Source organism: Panthera uncia, chromosome D4, assembly GCF_023721935.1.
Source record: "Panthera uncia isolate 11264 chromosome D4, Puncia_PCG_1.0, whole genome shotgun sequence".
Lineage (NCBI taxonomy): Eukaryota > Metazoa > Chordata > Mammalia > Carnivora > Felidae > Panthera > Panthera uncia.
In genome coordinates this window covers 12,645,798-12,660,581 of record NC_064807.1, presented here as the reverse complement: position 1 = coordinate 12,660,581, position 14,784 = coordinate 12,645,798, and the positions used below count along the sequence as shown (strand labels likewise).

At 35.0% G+C, this 14,784-nt stretch overlaps 1 protein-coding gene across 2 annotated transcripts in view; it reads right to left on the bottom strand.

Moving 5' to 3' along the window:
* Positions 1 to 14,784, bottom strand: part of SMC5 (structural maintenance of chromosomes 5) — a 95,718-nt gene that overhangs the window by 35,392 nt on the left and 45,542 nt on the right. For both annotated transcript variants that reach the window (XM_049633630.1, XM_049633636.1), the window contains exons 9-13: positions 9,966 to 10,221; positions 7,695 to 7,849; positions 3,940 to 4,053; positions 1,383 to 1,477; positions 626 to 758 (exon numbers count right to left, since the gene is read on the bottom strand). In XM_049633630.1, the coding sequence (XP_049489587.1) occupies positions 626 to 758; positions 1,383 to 1,477; positions 3,940 to 4,053; positions 7,695 to 7,849; positions 9,966 to 10,221 (753 nt within the window). The remainder of the gene's footprint in view (positions 1 to 625; positions 759 to 1,382; positions 1,478 to 3,939; positions 4,054 to 7,694; positions 7,850 to 9,965; positions 10,222 to 14,784) is intronic.

Sequence of the window (14,784 nt, the reverse complement as noted above, 5' to 3'; positions counted from 1 at the left end):
AGCCTATCATCCTAAAGTGTAATTTATCTGAAAAATAATCTAGAATACAAGAACTTAAATGACAAAACCATTAATATAATGTCTCAACATAGGTTTGTCAAGCAGGGAAAAAATGAGGTAAGAGTGACAGGTGTCTCTTTACAGGCCTCAGCTTTCTTCAATAAATACAGATCTAGAGTATTTACTCTAGGGGCCTCCACATCACATCTGTCATGAAGTATTAGTCAACAGTTTTCTGTTTTATTAAAAATGTTTTGTGTTGTATTAAAAATGTAAATACAAAGAATTTCTGTGTGGTTAAAAACAACAGAATGACCTACTTCTTGAATATGCTAAGAAGTTTTTTTTTTTTTTAATTTTTTTTTTAATATTTATTTTTGAGAGAGAAAGAGAGCGCGTGAGAGCATGCACACATGGGGGAGGGGCAGAGAGCGAGGGAGACAGAGAATCGGAAGCAGGCTCCAGGCTCCGAGCTGTCAGCACAGAGCCCAACACGGGGCTCAAACTCACGAACAGCAAGATCGTGACCTGAGCCCAAGTCGGACGCTTAACCAACTGAGCCACCCAGGTGCCCCAAGAAGTTTGAACAAAACAAGGTTTGGGTACTGATTCAGTACTTCCTTACCCGTTCAATTTTTTCTCTGGTCCTTTCAGTTCCTACAGGAACTTCATGAATATGATAATGGCAGCAAAGAAAGCTCATGACGGGATCAGGTGCATCAAATAACTCTCGCAAGTAAGAGAAAAACCCATACTGTCTGAAACGAAAAGCACTTCTTAGATTTTTCTTCTTAAAAATCATTTACAGAAATCTGACAGTCGACAAGTGGCAAATAAACAAAATGTAATTTAATGATAGTACAGAAAAAGTTTTTCTTGGTGTCTTTTAAAATCACTTAAGTGATTAAGACTTGTCAGAAAAGTTTATTAATATATTCATGATTACAAACTATTTTAATCTTTTTTGTTTCTTCCATTGTGTTTACATTTAGAATGTCTACTTACATCCAGAGTTAATTACTTATAGCTGTTCTATAATTGCAAATTTTCCATTTAGTCCTTCTGGAATTATTTCTGCGTTATGAAGTGATGATTTGTTTTATTTTCCCAATACCTAACCAACTATTTTAGGATCTTTTAGTAAACAGTCCAATATTATTGCACTGATTTGAAACATCACCATCATATAGTAAGTATTCCATGGTTTGTCTGTTCTTAGATATTTCCTTATTTTAGACTTAAGTAGAGATCCTAAAAAGGAATAATACAGCCTATAACATCCATATTTATGTGAGAGATAATTAAAATATATATAAGAGCTGAACATGGTTATTCAATATTCAAAGTAACAGGTTAGTTCTAATAATATTTTTAAGACTTACTTGAGGTCATTCAGAGATCTTGAAGGGGCTTTATCTGCATATGAACTCTTGGGAGCAATAACAGCATTTACTCTTAATTTTTTATTGTCACGAATCTGAATATAAGGAAAAGAAAATATTTTAATTACCATATACTATCAATCAAAATGATTTTTTAAGTTACATTCCTCCTGGCATCCATGGGATGATCAGAAGCTGGATATTTAATGGTACTTACTTTTTTTTTTTTTTTAAGTTTATTTATTTTAAGAGAGTGAGCATGGGAAGGGCAGAGAGAGAGAGAATCCTAAGCAGGCTCTGCACTGTCAGTGCAGAGCCTGATACAGGGCTTGAACTCATGAACCGCAAGATCATGACCTGAGCAGAAACCAAGAGTCAGAGGCTTAACTGACCGAGCCACTCAGGTGCCCCTTTAATGGTACTTACAAGAATTTTTTGGTGTGAAAGTGATTATTACACTTCCATGTTTTTAAACAAAGAGTTTATCAGTGAAAATAGTGAAAGAGATATGCTCTAACAGATAAGCAGTAATACTAAAACTCATTCAGACACAGGAAGAATGGAACAGGCATTTCCCAAATCCTTTTTATGATTCCAGCATAATCCTGACACCAACACCTGACAAAAACAATATCCCTCATGAATACATATGCAAAAAGCCTCTACAAAATATTAGTACACCGAATCCATTAATGTAAGAATAGTACACCTGACCAAGTAGAGTTTATCCCAGAAATTCTAGATGTAACATTCAAAACTCAATCTAATTATATCAATGGACTAAAGTACAAAAGCCATATGACCATCCCAGCAGATACAGAAAAATAGGATAAAAAATTCTCAGCAAACTAGAAATAGAAGGAAACTTCCTTAACCTGATAAAGGGTGTCTATGATAGATGTATAGCAGACATAATACTTATACACAGTATTGGAAATGGTACTCTAGTAGATATGAGTACAGGAGGCAGTTAAATACATTTCACAACTTAAAATACAAAGTCATACATGTATGAGGGAGTTCTGGTCCTGTTGAGGAGAAGTTATGGAAAGTTAATTATCACAGCACACACACAAAAATACAGGTCAAAGTTTTAGGAACCCACGTTACATTATCGATATGAGATTCAAATCCTTAGCACAGACGAAGCATTGAGTTTTTGACTCAAAAAAGGTATTCAGTGTAGGCTAAGCTGGTCATTTCCAACAGAAAGCATCTAATTACACCCGACGGAATGCCCTTTGCAGTGTGTCCTCCACTTGTAATCCAAATGCCCTACTTCTCACACTGGACCAAAAACTCACTGGTTAAGCTTAAAGAATTCTGGGAGTCCATTCTATAATTTGATACATGCAACTTCTCATCCAGTTACCATATATTCCCATTCCCTGCCAACTCCCAAACCAGGAGGGCACTTCGATAAAAGCCAAAGAAAGTAAGGGATTCTTTCCAATCACTAGTGTACCACACAAATAGAGGACCACTGCAGCTGATTCAGGATCCTGTCCTCGCTCACACTTGTAGCGAAAGTTTAACCAAAACAAAATCTAAACATAATCTTTAGGGCTTTTAAAAGAAGCAGAAGGTGTATGTAAAAGGAAAGAAATCTTACCATAGCAAATAACAGCTAACAATATATGTTTTATAGATAACCATAACCCGGGTGGCTCAGGCAGTTAAGCATCTGACTTCGGCTCAGGTCATTTCACATCTTGCGAGTTCGAGCCCCATGTCAGGCTCTGTGGTGACAGTTGGGAGCCTGGAGCCTGCTTCAGATTCTCTGTCTCCCCGTCTTTCTACCCCTCCCCTGCTTGCACTCTCTCTCTCTTTCAAAAATAAACACTAAAAAAATTACTTATAGATACCCATATATAATAAAAATATTTGCAAGCACTGTTCTAAATACTTTTCCATTTATTAATAGAATTAATCCTCACAACCATCTTGTAGATAATGGATCTGCATTTTACAGATGAGGAAATTATGGCATAAAACATACAGGAAACTTGACCAATTTAGTAGCAAAGCCAGATTTCAAATCTTGGCAACCTACCTGTATGTAGGTCTATGCTTCTAACTACTAAGTCATCCACATTGCCTTTTAGTGCCTTAGATTCTCAGTGGTGTTTCTGTAGCCAGATACAGAATTCTCATCCTTTTTGAAGAGGTTTTATTGAAAGCAACAACATATTGATTCCCATGCTCACCGCCAAAGAAAAACCGAGTTCATTCCAATACATTTCCAAAAAGAATTTCTAAGGCCAAAGGCCCTTCATTACATTTTTTTCTCTTAAAAGAGTGTGACAGAATTATTTTTACGAATTCCAAATAACTTCAAAACACGTTTCAGGTGGAATTATGGGCTGTTTTTTCTCTTGCAAAACAAATTCATTCCCCAGTAATGACACAGATTAAAAAAGAAATTAACAAAATTGAATGATTTTACACAAGAGTTACTGCTGGTATTAGTCACTATTTTTGTTGTAGTTTGAATTTAAAAACGTAAGCACTAGAGGGTAAGCACCAGATGAATCAAAGTATTATGATGGTTACTTGCCTCTTTGAGGAAAACCTCCATATCTTCTTGACTTTCAAATACAAAAGCTCTTAAGTCATTTGATGAAATATGATTTTCAATATATTTGGCATTTTTATTATCTTTCATATTGATCTAAACAAAATGAAAAGAAAATATAAGTTGATTTTCATGAAATCCAAACTGATTGCAAGAACATTAGTTTTACTTAGATGTATTTAATCAGATTAAATACTTCAGGGAAAAAAATGAAAAACACTTTGTACTGAGACAACATTTCAACACCTCTATAAGTTAGTACCCAGAAACATTCAATACATAGTAAAACAAAAGCCAACACACGAATGAGTACCTGAAGCTTATCAATTTGATACTATTCAAGAAATAATGAAGTTCCTTTCTAGTCCACTCATTAAAAACCTCTGAAATAGGCTTAGATTGTAATCTAAGAGTATAAACATTTCTCCTCTATCCCCACACTTTTAGTATTTTTCTTCTTAATCTTCAAGAGGAATTCATACTATACACGGCAATAACCAATCAGTTCAAAAACACAATGAAAAAAAAAAAAACTTGCTCTGAATGAATTTTAACAGTGTTTGCAAGAGAAATCCTAGGCTTGTACCACCAGAACAGAAACTTTAAGATTTATTTTTAAAATATTAACAAATCAGGCACTTCTGCATGTGACACTCAATGCTATGGAAAATACTAAGATTGGTCAAGAAAACAGATTGTTTCAAAAAGACTACGCTATTATTTTTTGCAGATGGTAAGTATGTTGAAAAGCAGAACACAAGATAAAGCTCTATAACAGATGCATAAAAAGTGCTATCTATGGAATTTTGGGAGCTGGGATAGATTACCTTCAGCAGATGGAAATCAGTGTACTTGAAAAAATAAAGATTTATGAAAGAAAAAGTATATGTACTATATATAAAATATAGCATACTAGTTAAGAGCTAAGTCTCTGGGGTCAGACAGATGTTGCTTCAAATCAGGTACAACTTAAATTTCTGAAAATTTTAGTTTTTTACCAAAATGGGTATAGCAAAATAGTCTGTATCTCAGGAATAAAAGGATTAAGACAGAATAAAAAATTTAGTGCAATGCTTATCATGTAAATGTTGGCAAATACTAGTATTTTAAATTATAAAATATCAATTAGCATAAGAATGGGAAAACTGATAGACGAACAAAAAAATTAATACCATCACCAGGACATAGACACTATACCAAGTTAGTGTTTACTGTTTCACAATATTTTTTGGTACCAAATTACTTCATTAGAAGGAATGGTATAAATGAAAGAAAATTTAAGTGGGCGTTAGCTATAACTTTTAGAAAGTGTTAAAGTAACCCCAATATGACTGCTGGAAGTCACCTTTTTAAAATAGTTGTGGATAAGCCAGCCTAAGACTCAGCTCTCCTTATCACTCTCTCCTGTAACAGATGTCACATCTTTGGGCCTCCGTCTTGTGTGAGTTGGTTACGTGGTCATTGATTTCTTTGAAGAATTTCACTTGTTCATTGAGACAGTGAGTATCAAAATTAAGTCACACAGGTGGGGGGTTATTTCTATCCCCGCCCAGTTGGGGCACTTCCAGGAGTGACTAAGTCACACGTTTCTCCCCAGGTAGAATGCAAACTGCATTGCACTCATTCTAGCCTCATGACATCCTGAAGGAAGATTTCATCACGTTGTCACTAGCTTCTTTGGTAAAGAAGATACCTGGCTAAGTTCTTCAAGGCCACGTCTTTGCGACGTAGTAAAGACACAGAGAGGTAGACAGAGGAGGCACAGCACTCCAAGGTGATGTGGTGGCTGATGGCAGACTTGTGTTTCAGCTCTTTAAAATGCACTCTTTTTCAGGGTGCCTGCGTGGCTCAGTCAGTTAAGTATCTGACTTCAGCTCAGGTCATGATCTCGGGGCTGGTGGGCTTGAGCCCCTCATTGGGCTCTATACTGACAGCTCAGAAGCTGGAGTGTGCTTCAGATTCTATGTCTCCTCCCTCTCTCTCTCTCTGCCCCTCCCCAGTTCAAGCTCTGTCTTTCTCTCTCTCTCAAAAACAAGTAAACATTAAAAAAATAAAATCTTTCTATACATCCTATCTTATAACCTGCTTTATAATTCATTAATAAGTCATAAATGTCCTTTTATATCAAGAGACCTAGAACGACATTTTTAATGGCTGCATAGTATTCCATTCAACTGATGTACAATAATTTGCATGACTAAACAACAGCTTTGGGAATTTCATTCTCTGTCCCACCACCATTACAGTATTATAAACACTGCTGTGAGGAACAGAACTATAAACAAATCTTTGCACACTTCTCCCATTGTAGATTGGAATGGTCAGAAATAACTCCTGGAAATGGACTGCTAGTTGACAACTTATAGGACTAAAATTTTAAGTTGATATATTGTTAACTTGCCTACCTTGATGACATTTCAACTAGATATTGGAGGGTTAGGTAAGGTGTATCCAGATGGGGCTAGGGGAGAAACACAGTTGGAAGAAGGTGGTAGGAAAGGTGAAGGGTTATTTCAGAAAGGATAAAAAAAAGGGTAGATCTTTTCATCTCAAAGATTCGAATGTAATTTGTAATGTAAATATATGCCTGCTAGTAATCCCTCTTGGTGACAGGCTACTGATAGGAGATGAAATGATAGAAGGATGGCAAATTTACTAACGTTGTGAATTATAATTTTGAGGTTGACATTTTAACAAAAATCTGTTGACAATTATTTGCATTATAATTTATTAAGGATCAAAATATTTTCTTATATTTTCTTTCAGTCCTTACCAGATTAATCAAAACAATAATGTCTGCATCCAAAATAGATATTCCCTTCTTGATCTGGCAAAAATACTCTAATAATACATACCTGAGCAAGAAGAGAATACAGTATTATGCATATTAATTTTGCTAACATAATCTAAGATATAAAAAACTACATGAAATGATTTTAAATAAAGGATAACACAAACACGAATTACAGAAAATAGAAGTTTTCATGAATCCTGCAAGGATCTATAGTGCATTCTTTCCTAAAGTTAAAAAAAAAAAAAAAAAAAATTACCCAGCAAAAACAATCCTTAAGTCATTTTGGTGTAAGTTTTACGTTCATATTATACCTAATATATCACTACCAAAGACTGTGGTGTTTACTTTCTTTTTCCCTTTCCACGGCCAAAATTATTATTTTAAATATTTTAGATGGAAATTGTCCTAGCCATTCCATCTAAATTCCAATGAAGCCACACTTCATTAAATGATTTGCTAAATATAGCTTACCTTCTTCTTAATGACCCATGATCATCAAAAAGAGCTATCAAAGGTTTATGCTGGTTTCATTCTCAGAATTCTCAGAATGCTAATATTTGTAGGTAATTCTCTCTCTCTTCTGTCTTCTATCAGTTCCCCCATATCAACATAGTTATTTACAATAGTTTCCAGCCCTTTGGCAGCATTTAATCTATTGCCTGCTATCTAACCTAAGAACAACAACAGCCAGAAGGAACTAGCTAACCAAACTAATTTTATAAGTGATTCCTGGTCAATAAGCTAAGTTTCCTACTTTTCCTATTGTTGGTCAACGGCCCTTTAGAAAACTCAGGTATGGATTCAGCAGCCTACCAACTGCCACAAGTCTGATAATAGAAAAGCATGTTGTTAATAAAACTAAGAATTCTTAAAACAACAAAAATCTATAACGATTGCAATAATAAAACTAACAGATGCTACCAAGACAAACAAAATTTCTTACCGTGAGCATTATAGGTTCACAGACCCTTTGCTTAAATTTGTCCCGGTTATTTCTTAGCCATAAAACAGCATCATATGTGTCACGGTATCTCTGTCTCAGCTTATCTTCCTTTTGATTCATAAGATTGTCAAATCGTACAATATTATCACCCACGCCTAAAAAAGGAAAACAAAGTATATCTTTGAAAACCTGCATTAAATAATACAAAAGGGTATCTTAGATCTCAAAGTTAGCACCACTCAGCAAGTACCCAACACAGTGAGAAAGCAAAACCCTGGAGAAATTATTATCAAATTTCCAAACACTTGGGATAAAAAAATGATCTTTAAGCTATCAAAAACAAATAGGCCACATAAAGAAGATTAAGAAATCGCTATATTTCCTAACATGAGGTGATTGCAATAGGCCTTCAAACTTCGGAGAGAAAAATTATTTTCAACCTAGAGTCATATATACAACAAAACCAGGTTAAAAGGGGACCATGAAATGAAGGTGTTGTCATTAAATCCCAGATATCTGTAATTAAATTCCAAATATCTCTTCTTACAAGGTTACCCAAAGATGTATAATGGAACAATGCAAGAAAAAGACACGGAATAGTTTTATCCAATACAGACAAGGATCTGTGACAAATCCCAGATGGCAGACACATGGGAGGCTTTGAAAACAATCCATTTAGGTGGAAGGAGGAGGATGGGGTCTCCAGAACTCACAAGAATGCCTAATTGTTTTTGTTTTTTAAGTAGGCGGCAAACCCAACATGGAGCTTGAACTCACAACCCTGAGATCAAGAGTCACATGCTCTGACTAAGCTAGCCAGGCACCTCAATTGTTTTTTAAGGAAACGCTACAGCAAATGTTTTTCTGTTTTTGTTTTTGTTTTTGAAGGAAAACTAAAACCTTTAAAAAAGCTATCAGGGTGCCTGGGTGCCTCAGTCAGTTAAACATAAGACTTTAGCTCAGGTCATGGTCTTGTGGATCACGAATTCAAGCCCCACATTGGTCTCTCTGCTGTTAGCGCATAACTGTGCATACATAGCCTGCTTCAGATCCTCTGTCTCCCTCTCTCTCTGATCCTCCCCTGCTTGCACTCCCTCTCAAAAATAAACATTTAAAAAAATAATAAAATAAAAAATATCAATAAAAGGAAATCAGATCAAAATGTACTACCTGGCTCTTCTGTGAATAAGTTTCACTGTTGTAGTAACAAGTAATACTTGATATTTCTAGCTTTTAGAATTAACCCATAAACAGAGCCCATAAAACTTGATATGGTGCTCAATAAAATGTTTTCAGCCTTGAAAGAAATTTCAAGAGACCAAATTAGAGAACTTAAGAGTGTCAGAAGGGTGAAAAGTAAACAGGATGAAAGTATCGGTATTTTTAGCTGACAAAGTATACACTCAAGCAATACTGACAACTGTTAAATGACAAAAGATTTAAAGATACTATAGTTAACCGATAATCAATGTTAAAGATTAGTAATTAGTATTAATACAATAATGCCACTTAAGGAATTACAATAGGGACAGGAGATGTTATGACCAGGAATCTAAATCCAAAGTACAAAACATCAAAAGATAATGTCTAAAGTTGATTCATCTAGCCAGGGCAAAACAAGAACGTGATAAAAATATAAATGAAGGTCTATTAGAAAACACTGCCGAGGTAGTTAAACATGCTTTGTCCTGAGAGCAGGTCTGGAGGTTTGAAAGAGGTTGGGCCACACTTTTGTTCTAGTTTTTCTTTTTTTTTTTAACCACACACATCTCGTACTTTGATAAACAGACCAAGTTAGGGGTTTTTGTTTTTTTTTACTGATCTTAGTTGTATACACTGAGCAGATAGAATTTAAGACCTGTTTTATGTGACTCATGTTATAAATCTATTTTCATGGTCTACAGGAAAGAAAAGCAAAGATGATTTGGGACAGGTTTGAAGGGGCAAAGTTAATGGAAGGTTATGAAGAGCTTAAATCTGATCTGATAAACAATGGTGGAGGACTTTGTGAAGAAAATAAAGGAAAGCATTTTTGGAGAATTAAATCAACCACCATTATCTGACATAAGACAGTGGTTAGCCAGTGGCAAAGCACGGTATATAATACATCTAAGTAATTAAGGCATCAATTTGGAAAACCCAAGGGGAGATTCCTCAACAAAGGGATTTGAGCAGGTAAAGACCTGGTTCCAGGGGAAGAAGAAAGTCCATCAACAGAAACAGATCTCCATTTTATAAACATCTCTTCACACTAAGTTTAATAAAACTTACTCTTTTTCTCCTTCTCTAGGGTTTCCTTCTCTCCTCGCTTATCGATCACCTCGCCTTCACATAATGCCTTTTCATCTTGAATTCGTCTCAAATCATTTGTGATGGCATCAATTTGGGGCTGAAGATTCTCACAGTTTTCTGCGGTCTTCAGTTCATTTTGCAAATCTTCGATCATCTTCCGAGTGTTACTTATCCTCCTCTGGCGATCGTGTTCTTCATTCTGTTTTACTGTTAAAGCCTGCTGCAGTTCCTCAATCTAATAAAACAAAAGTAGGTTAGTACTGCTTTACAAGACTTTTATAGTAATACAGTCTTTAAAATGCAAACTATCTAAGTACACAGGTGTTTTCTTCACTAAAAGGTATTGTGTTGTGGGCTGTTATTCCTACCAGACCACCTGGGTTATCTTCATTTGTTCACTAATATATCCTACGTACCTAGAGCAAAGCTTAGCTTACAGTCAGCACTCATTAAATATGTGCTCAATGAACAAAATATTTATAAAGCCAATGAGCAGATTTCTAAATACAGACAGAAAGTCAATGCATACTACACACCAGAAGACTGAAATTAAAACAGCATTTATATGGTATATGACAGACTTTCAATTAAGCAGGAATACAAATGATGATTATGATTATGTAACCCTTAATTTTAAATTGAAATTAACTATTGTCTTTCAACAAAATTATTTACTACTATTACTTGAAATTAATATTTTGAGATTTTAATTGTCAATCTACATGTTTAGATTTGCTGACTTATATTCAGGGTAAATTATTAAAAAACAAAAACAAAAAATCATATCTGCTTGATTTTTATCAAAACCATATAAAGCCTACCTAGAGCTAAGATTTTTAAGACACACACACATGTACATGTATACAACCTATTGTTTTTTTTACAGAAACAGAATTTCATATTATAGTAATTAAGGTTAACATATCACATAATTTGTTAGCTTGCTTTCCTTCCAAGTCATATTTACTCCCTTACCTCCTCCCCATTATAAAAGTAGGAACATATTCATTATAGAAAATATAGAAAACAGAAACTTAATAAAAATCATCTATAATCTCAATGTCCTTAAACACTTCCATTTTAATACCTACTTATTTACATCTTTCTATAGAACATACGTTTTATTAAATGACACCACTAAATATGTATTGAGAACAGTTTCTCATTTCTCCCATGTCCTTGGTAAAACAAAATTTTGGTTTCTGTGTAATGTTCATTGGATATAATATCTATGGATATTTTGTCCTATTCCCTATTGTTGGACATCTGGGTTGGTATCAACTTTTTCCTTTCTAAAAATTTAACTTCGTCACGATAACAAACTGAAATATGCCAAAATCACCTCTCCATACCAAACATGGAGAAGATGGAAATATATGAAAAAATTAAGAGACATATCTGTGCCTTAAAGTTCACAATGTCCAATAGGATTAAAAGAAGGAAGGAGACGAGAAGCCACACCGTTGGGCTGGAAATCCATGAAGTCCAAGGCAATGAGAATTAACAGGTACAGAATTAAGAATCACCAAATACATGAGGCAGTCCAGCTCCATGAAAAAGGGACAAGAAATTTAACAAAACCTTTGCACTCCCAGCAAAACAGACCCACCAAGCTACCAAAAATCACTGGACTACTAAAGAAATCTGTACCAAGAGGTCTTTGTCTGACGAAAAACTGGGAAGCAGCCCAATATCCCTGCCCTTCCAGCTAAGTTTTCTGAACTCTAATTCATGTGTCACTCTCATCCAAGAAACTTCCATGCTAATCCCATACTCATCATCTTCAATTTCTGTGAATGTTCTCTATTGTTCCAACTGACACTTGGCTATTCCTGAAAGACACTTCTAGAGCCCTCTCTAGACCTTCTCCTGCCATAATCCTTCAGACTGCTTCAGGACTCAGAGGTGGGGAGAGGGTGTTAATCCTCATGAATCCCCATTGTACTATTTCTTCCATTAACTGAGCCCCACTGGAATTCCCTTGAAGACCATGGTATCAGGCTTTACCACCCTTATCTCTGTTGCTGTGTTAACTACCTCCCTCAAAAAACCTTCATCACTCCATTCGTTGATGATTGTAGCTCCCCACTCACTGCTTTCCTATCATTATGCCCATCACATATATAGAAAATCAATCTTTGGTCCTTGTGTTCCTGGACTTCAACTTCAACCATCTTTTCCAAAACCCCTCTGCAGCTACCTTCTCCTATGGTTATACTTCAAATCATGTAAATCACCCAAAATCATCCACCTGAAAACCATTTCTACAATCCTGTTCTTCCAGTCCCCTTTACCTGCATTTTATTCACTGTGGTATTATTCACACTATTCTTTGACCCCACAGAGTCCTGTAATGCAGTGACCCTACTATCTTTTCACAATCCATCATCCCCTTCATTTCTTTTTTTAACCTCCTGAGGTTCCACAACCCAGTACAGGACCCACTGCAAAGACCTCTTGTTCCTCCACCATTCCTATGTCACATGAGCCACGAAAAAAAAGCATAGTCTCTATCAAACCTAACTACATACCTTCTGTCTATCTCTGTCCAAAAGGCTGAACTAATTGAAGAAACTCTCCAAAAAGGCGTCTCACTTTGAATTGATGGCCACAAAACTTAAATACAAACTCAAAACTACCAGACACACCTATCACATTTCTCTGATCAATGTGTGCTCATTCTCAAGTGACTTCACATCTTGTCTTCCACCTTCCTCAATCCTTTATTGCTGCAGGCCCTCTGCTCACTCAGCTGATGACCTTGTCTCACACTTCATTAACAGCATAGTTAAAATTCCTGCTTTAAAACCCATCACTGTATCTCCATCTATACTCACTCCATTTTATCTTGTACAAGGACAGTCCTTGTAGCTACCTACATCTAAAGGAGGCCATTTCAAGCAGTGTCTCTCTAATTACTTATGGTGAAGGACCATGTTTTAAAAATTCCAAGCCATCAAAAGTCAACTTTTATCAATGACAACTACAATAAATTACAATCATTTTGGAAAACATGTTGTTAATTCCTTCAAAAGTAAAATATATACCTATGATATTCTACTCTTAGGAAACTACCAAAGAAAAGTAAAGCATATATTTTATACAAAAACTTGCACAAGAATACTCATGGCAGCTTTACTGGTAATAGCCCCAAACCAGAAACAATCTTAATGTCCATCAATAGGTGAATAAATTGTGGTCTCAAGAAAAGTGAAAAAGTACATCAAACTAAACAAAAATAATAATACAAAGTATCAAAATTTGTGGACACATCTAAAGCAGTGACGAGAGGCAAGTTTATAGCATTAAGTCCATACACAAAAGTCTCAAATCAGTAATCTTGAGATTTCACCTCAAGAACCCGGAAAAACAGCAAAATAAACCCACATCAAGCAGAAAAGAGGAAATAATTAGGATATGAACAGACGTCAATATAATTAAAAAGAGAACAACAAAATCTATGAAGCAAAGAGCTGGTTCTTTGCAAAAACCAATAAAATTAATAAACTTCTAGCAAGACTGCCTTTCCTCCCCAAAAAGAAGACACAAATTACCAATATCAGAAATGAAATAGGAGTATGACTGTATCACTACAGGCATCAAAAGGATAGTAAAAAACTCTGCACAAATTTGACAACTTAAACACAACAGATCAATCCCTCAAAAAACACTAACTACCACAACTCATTAAATATGAAATAGATTATTTGAATAGCTCTTAATTAAATTTAATTCATAATTTTAACCCCCCTCCCTCCGCCAAAATCTTAAAGACCCAGATAGTGTCATTTGAGAATTATTCAGAATGTTTAAAGAATTAACACCAATTCTTCGGTCTCTTCTATAAAAAAAAACAAAAACAAAAACAGAAGAGGTGAAACACTTCCAAATTTATCTTATAAAGCTAGTTAGTATTCTGACACCAAAAACAGATGGTACAAAAAGAAAACTACAGAGCAATATCCCTCACAGACACAAAAATCCTTTAACTGTTAGTCAACAGAATTCAACAATTATAAAATTATATACCACAACCAAGAAGGATTTTCATGGATGTAAGGTTGATTTGATGATAAAAAAAAAAAATCAAGGTCAAGGTAATGCAATGCTAAAGGTGAACATGAACACTATCATATCAACAAATGCCAAAAAAAAAAAAAAAAGCACTTAACAAAATCCAACACTCAATGATAAACACCCCCAGAAACATAGGAATAGAGTGAAAATTACCAAACTTGATTAAAAAAATCTATAAAAAAAACCTACAGTAACAATACACTTAATGATAAAAAACAAACTGCTTTCCTCTTAAGATCACGAATGAGGTAAGGATGTCCACTCTTGCCGTTCTTATTCAACACAGTGCGGGAAGTTCTAGCCAGTGCAGTAAGGCAAGAAAGGAATTAAAAGGCATACAAATCAGAAAAAAAAAAAAAAAAAAAAAAAAACCAAAAAAAAAACCTGTCTCCATGTGTAGATGACATGATTGCCTATGCAGAAAATCCCAGGGACTCTATTTTTTAAAAACAGAAAGGGAGAGAAAAAAATACTTAGGTGTAATCTCACAAAACACAGAGAACTTGCATGCTGAAAACTACACAGTGGTCACTGAAGAAATAAAAGATCTAAATAGATGGAGACATACCATGTTGAAAGACTGGAAGACCCAATAAAGTAAAGGTTTCAATTCTCCCCAAACTGATATACACGTTTAATGCAATTCCTATTAAAATCCCAGCAACATTTTTTTATAGATACAGAAAAGATTTCGAAATCACCACAAAATCAAACTGAAAAT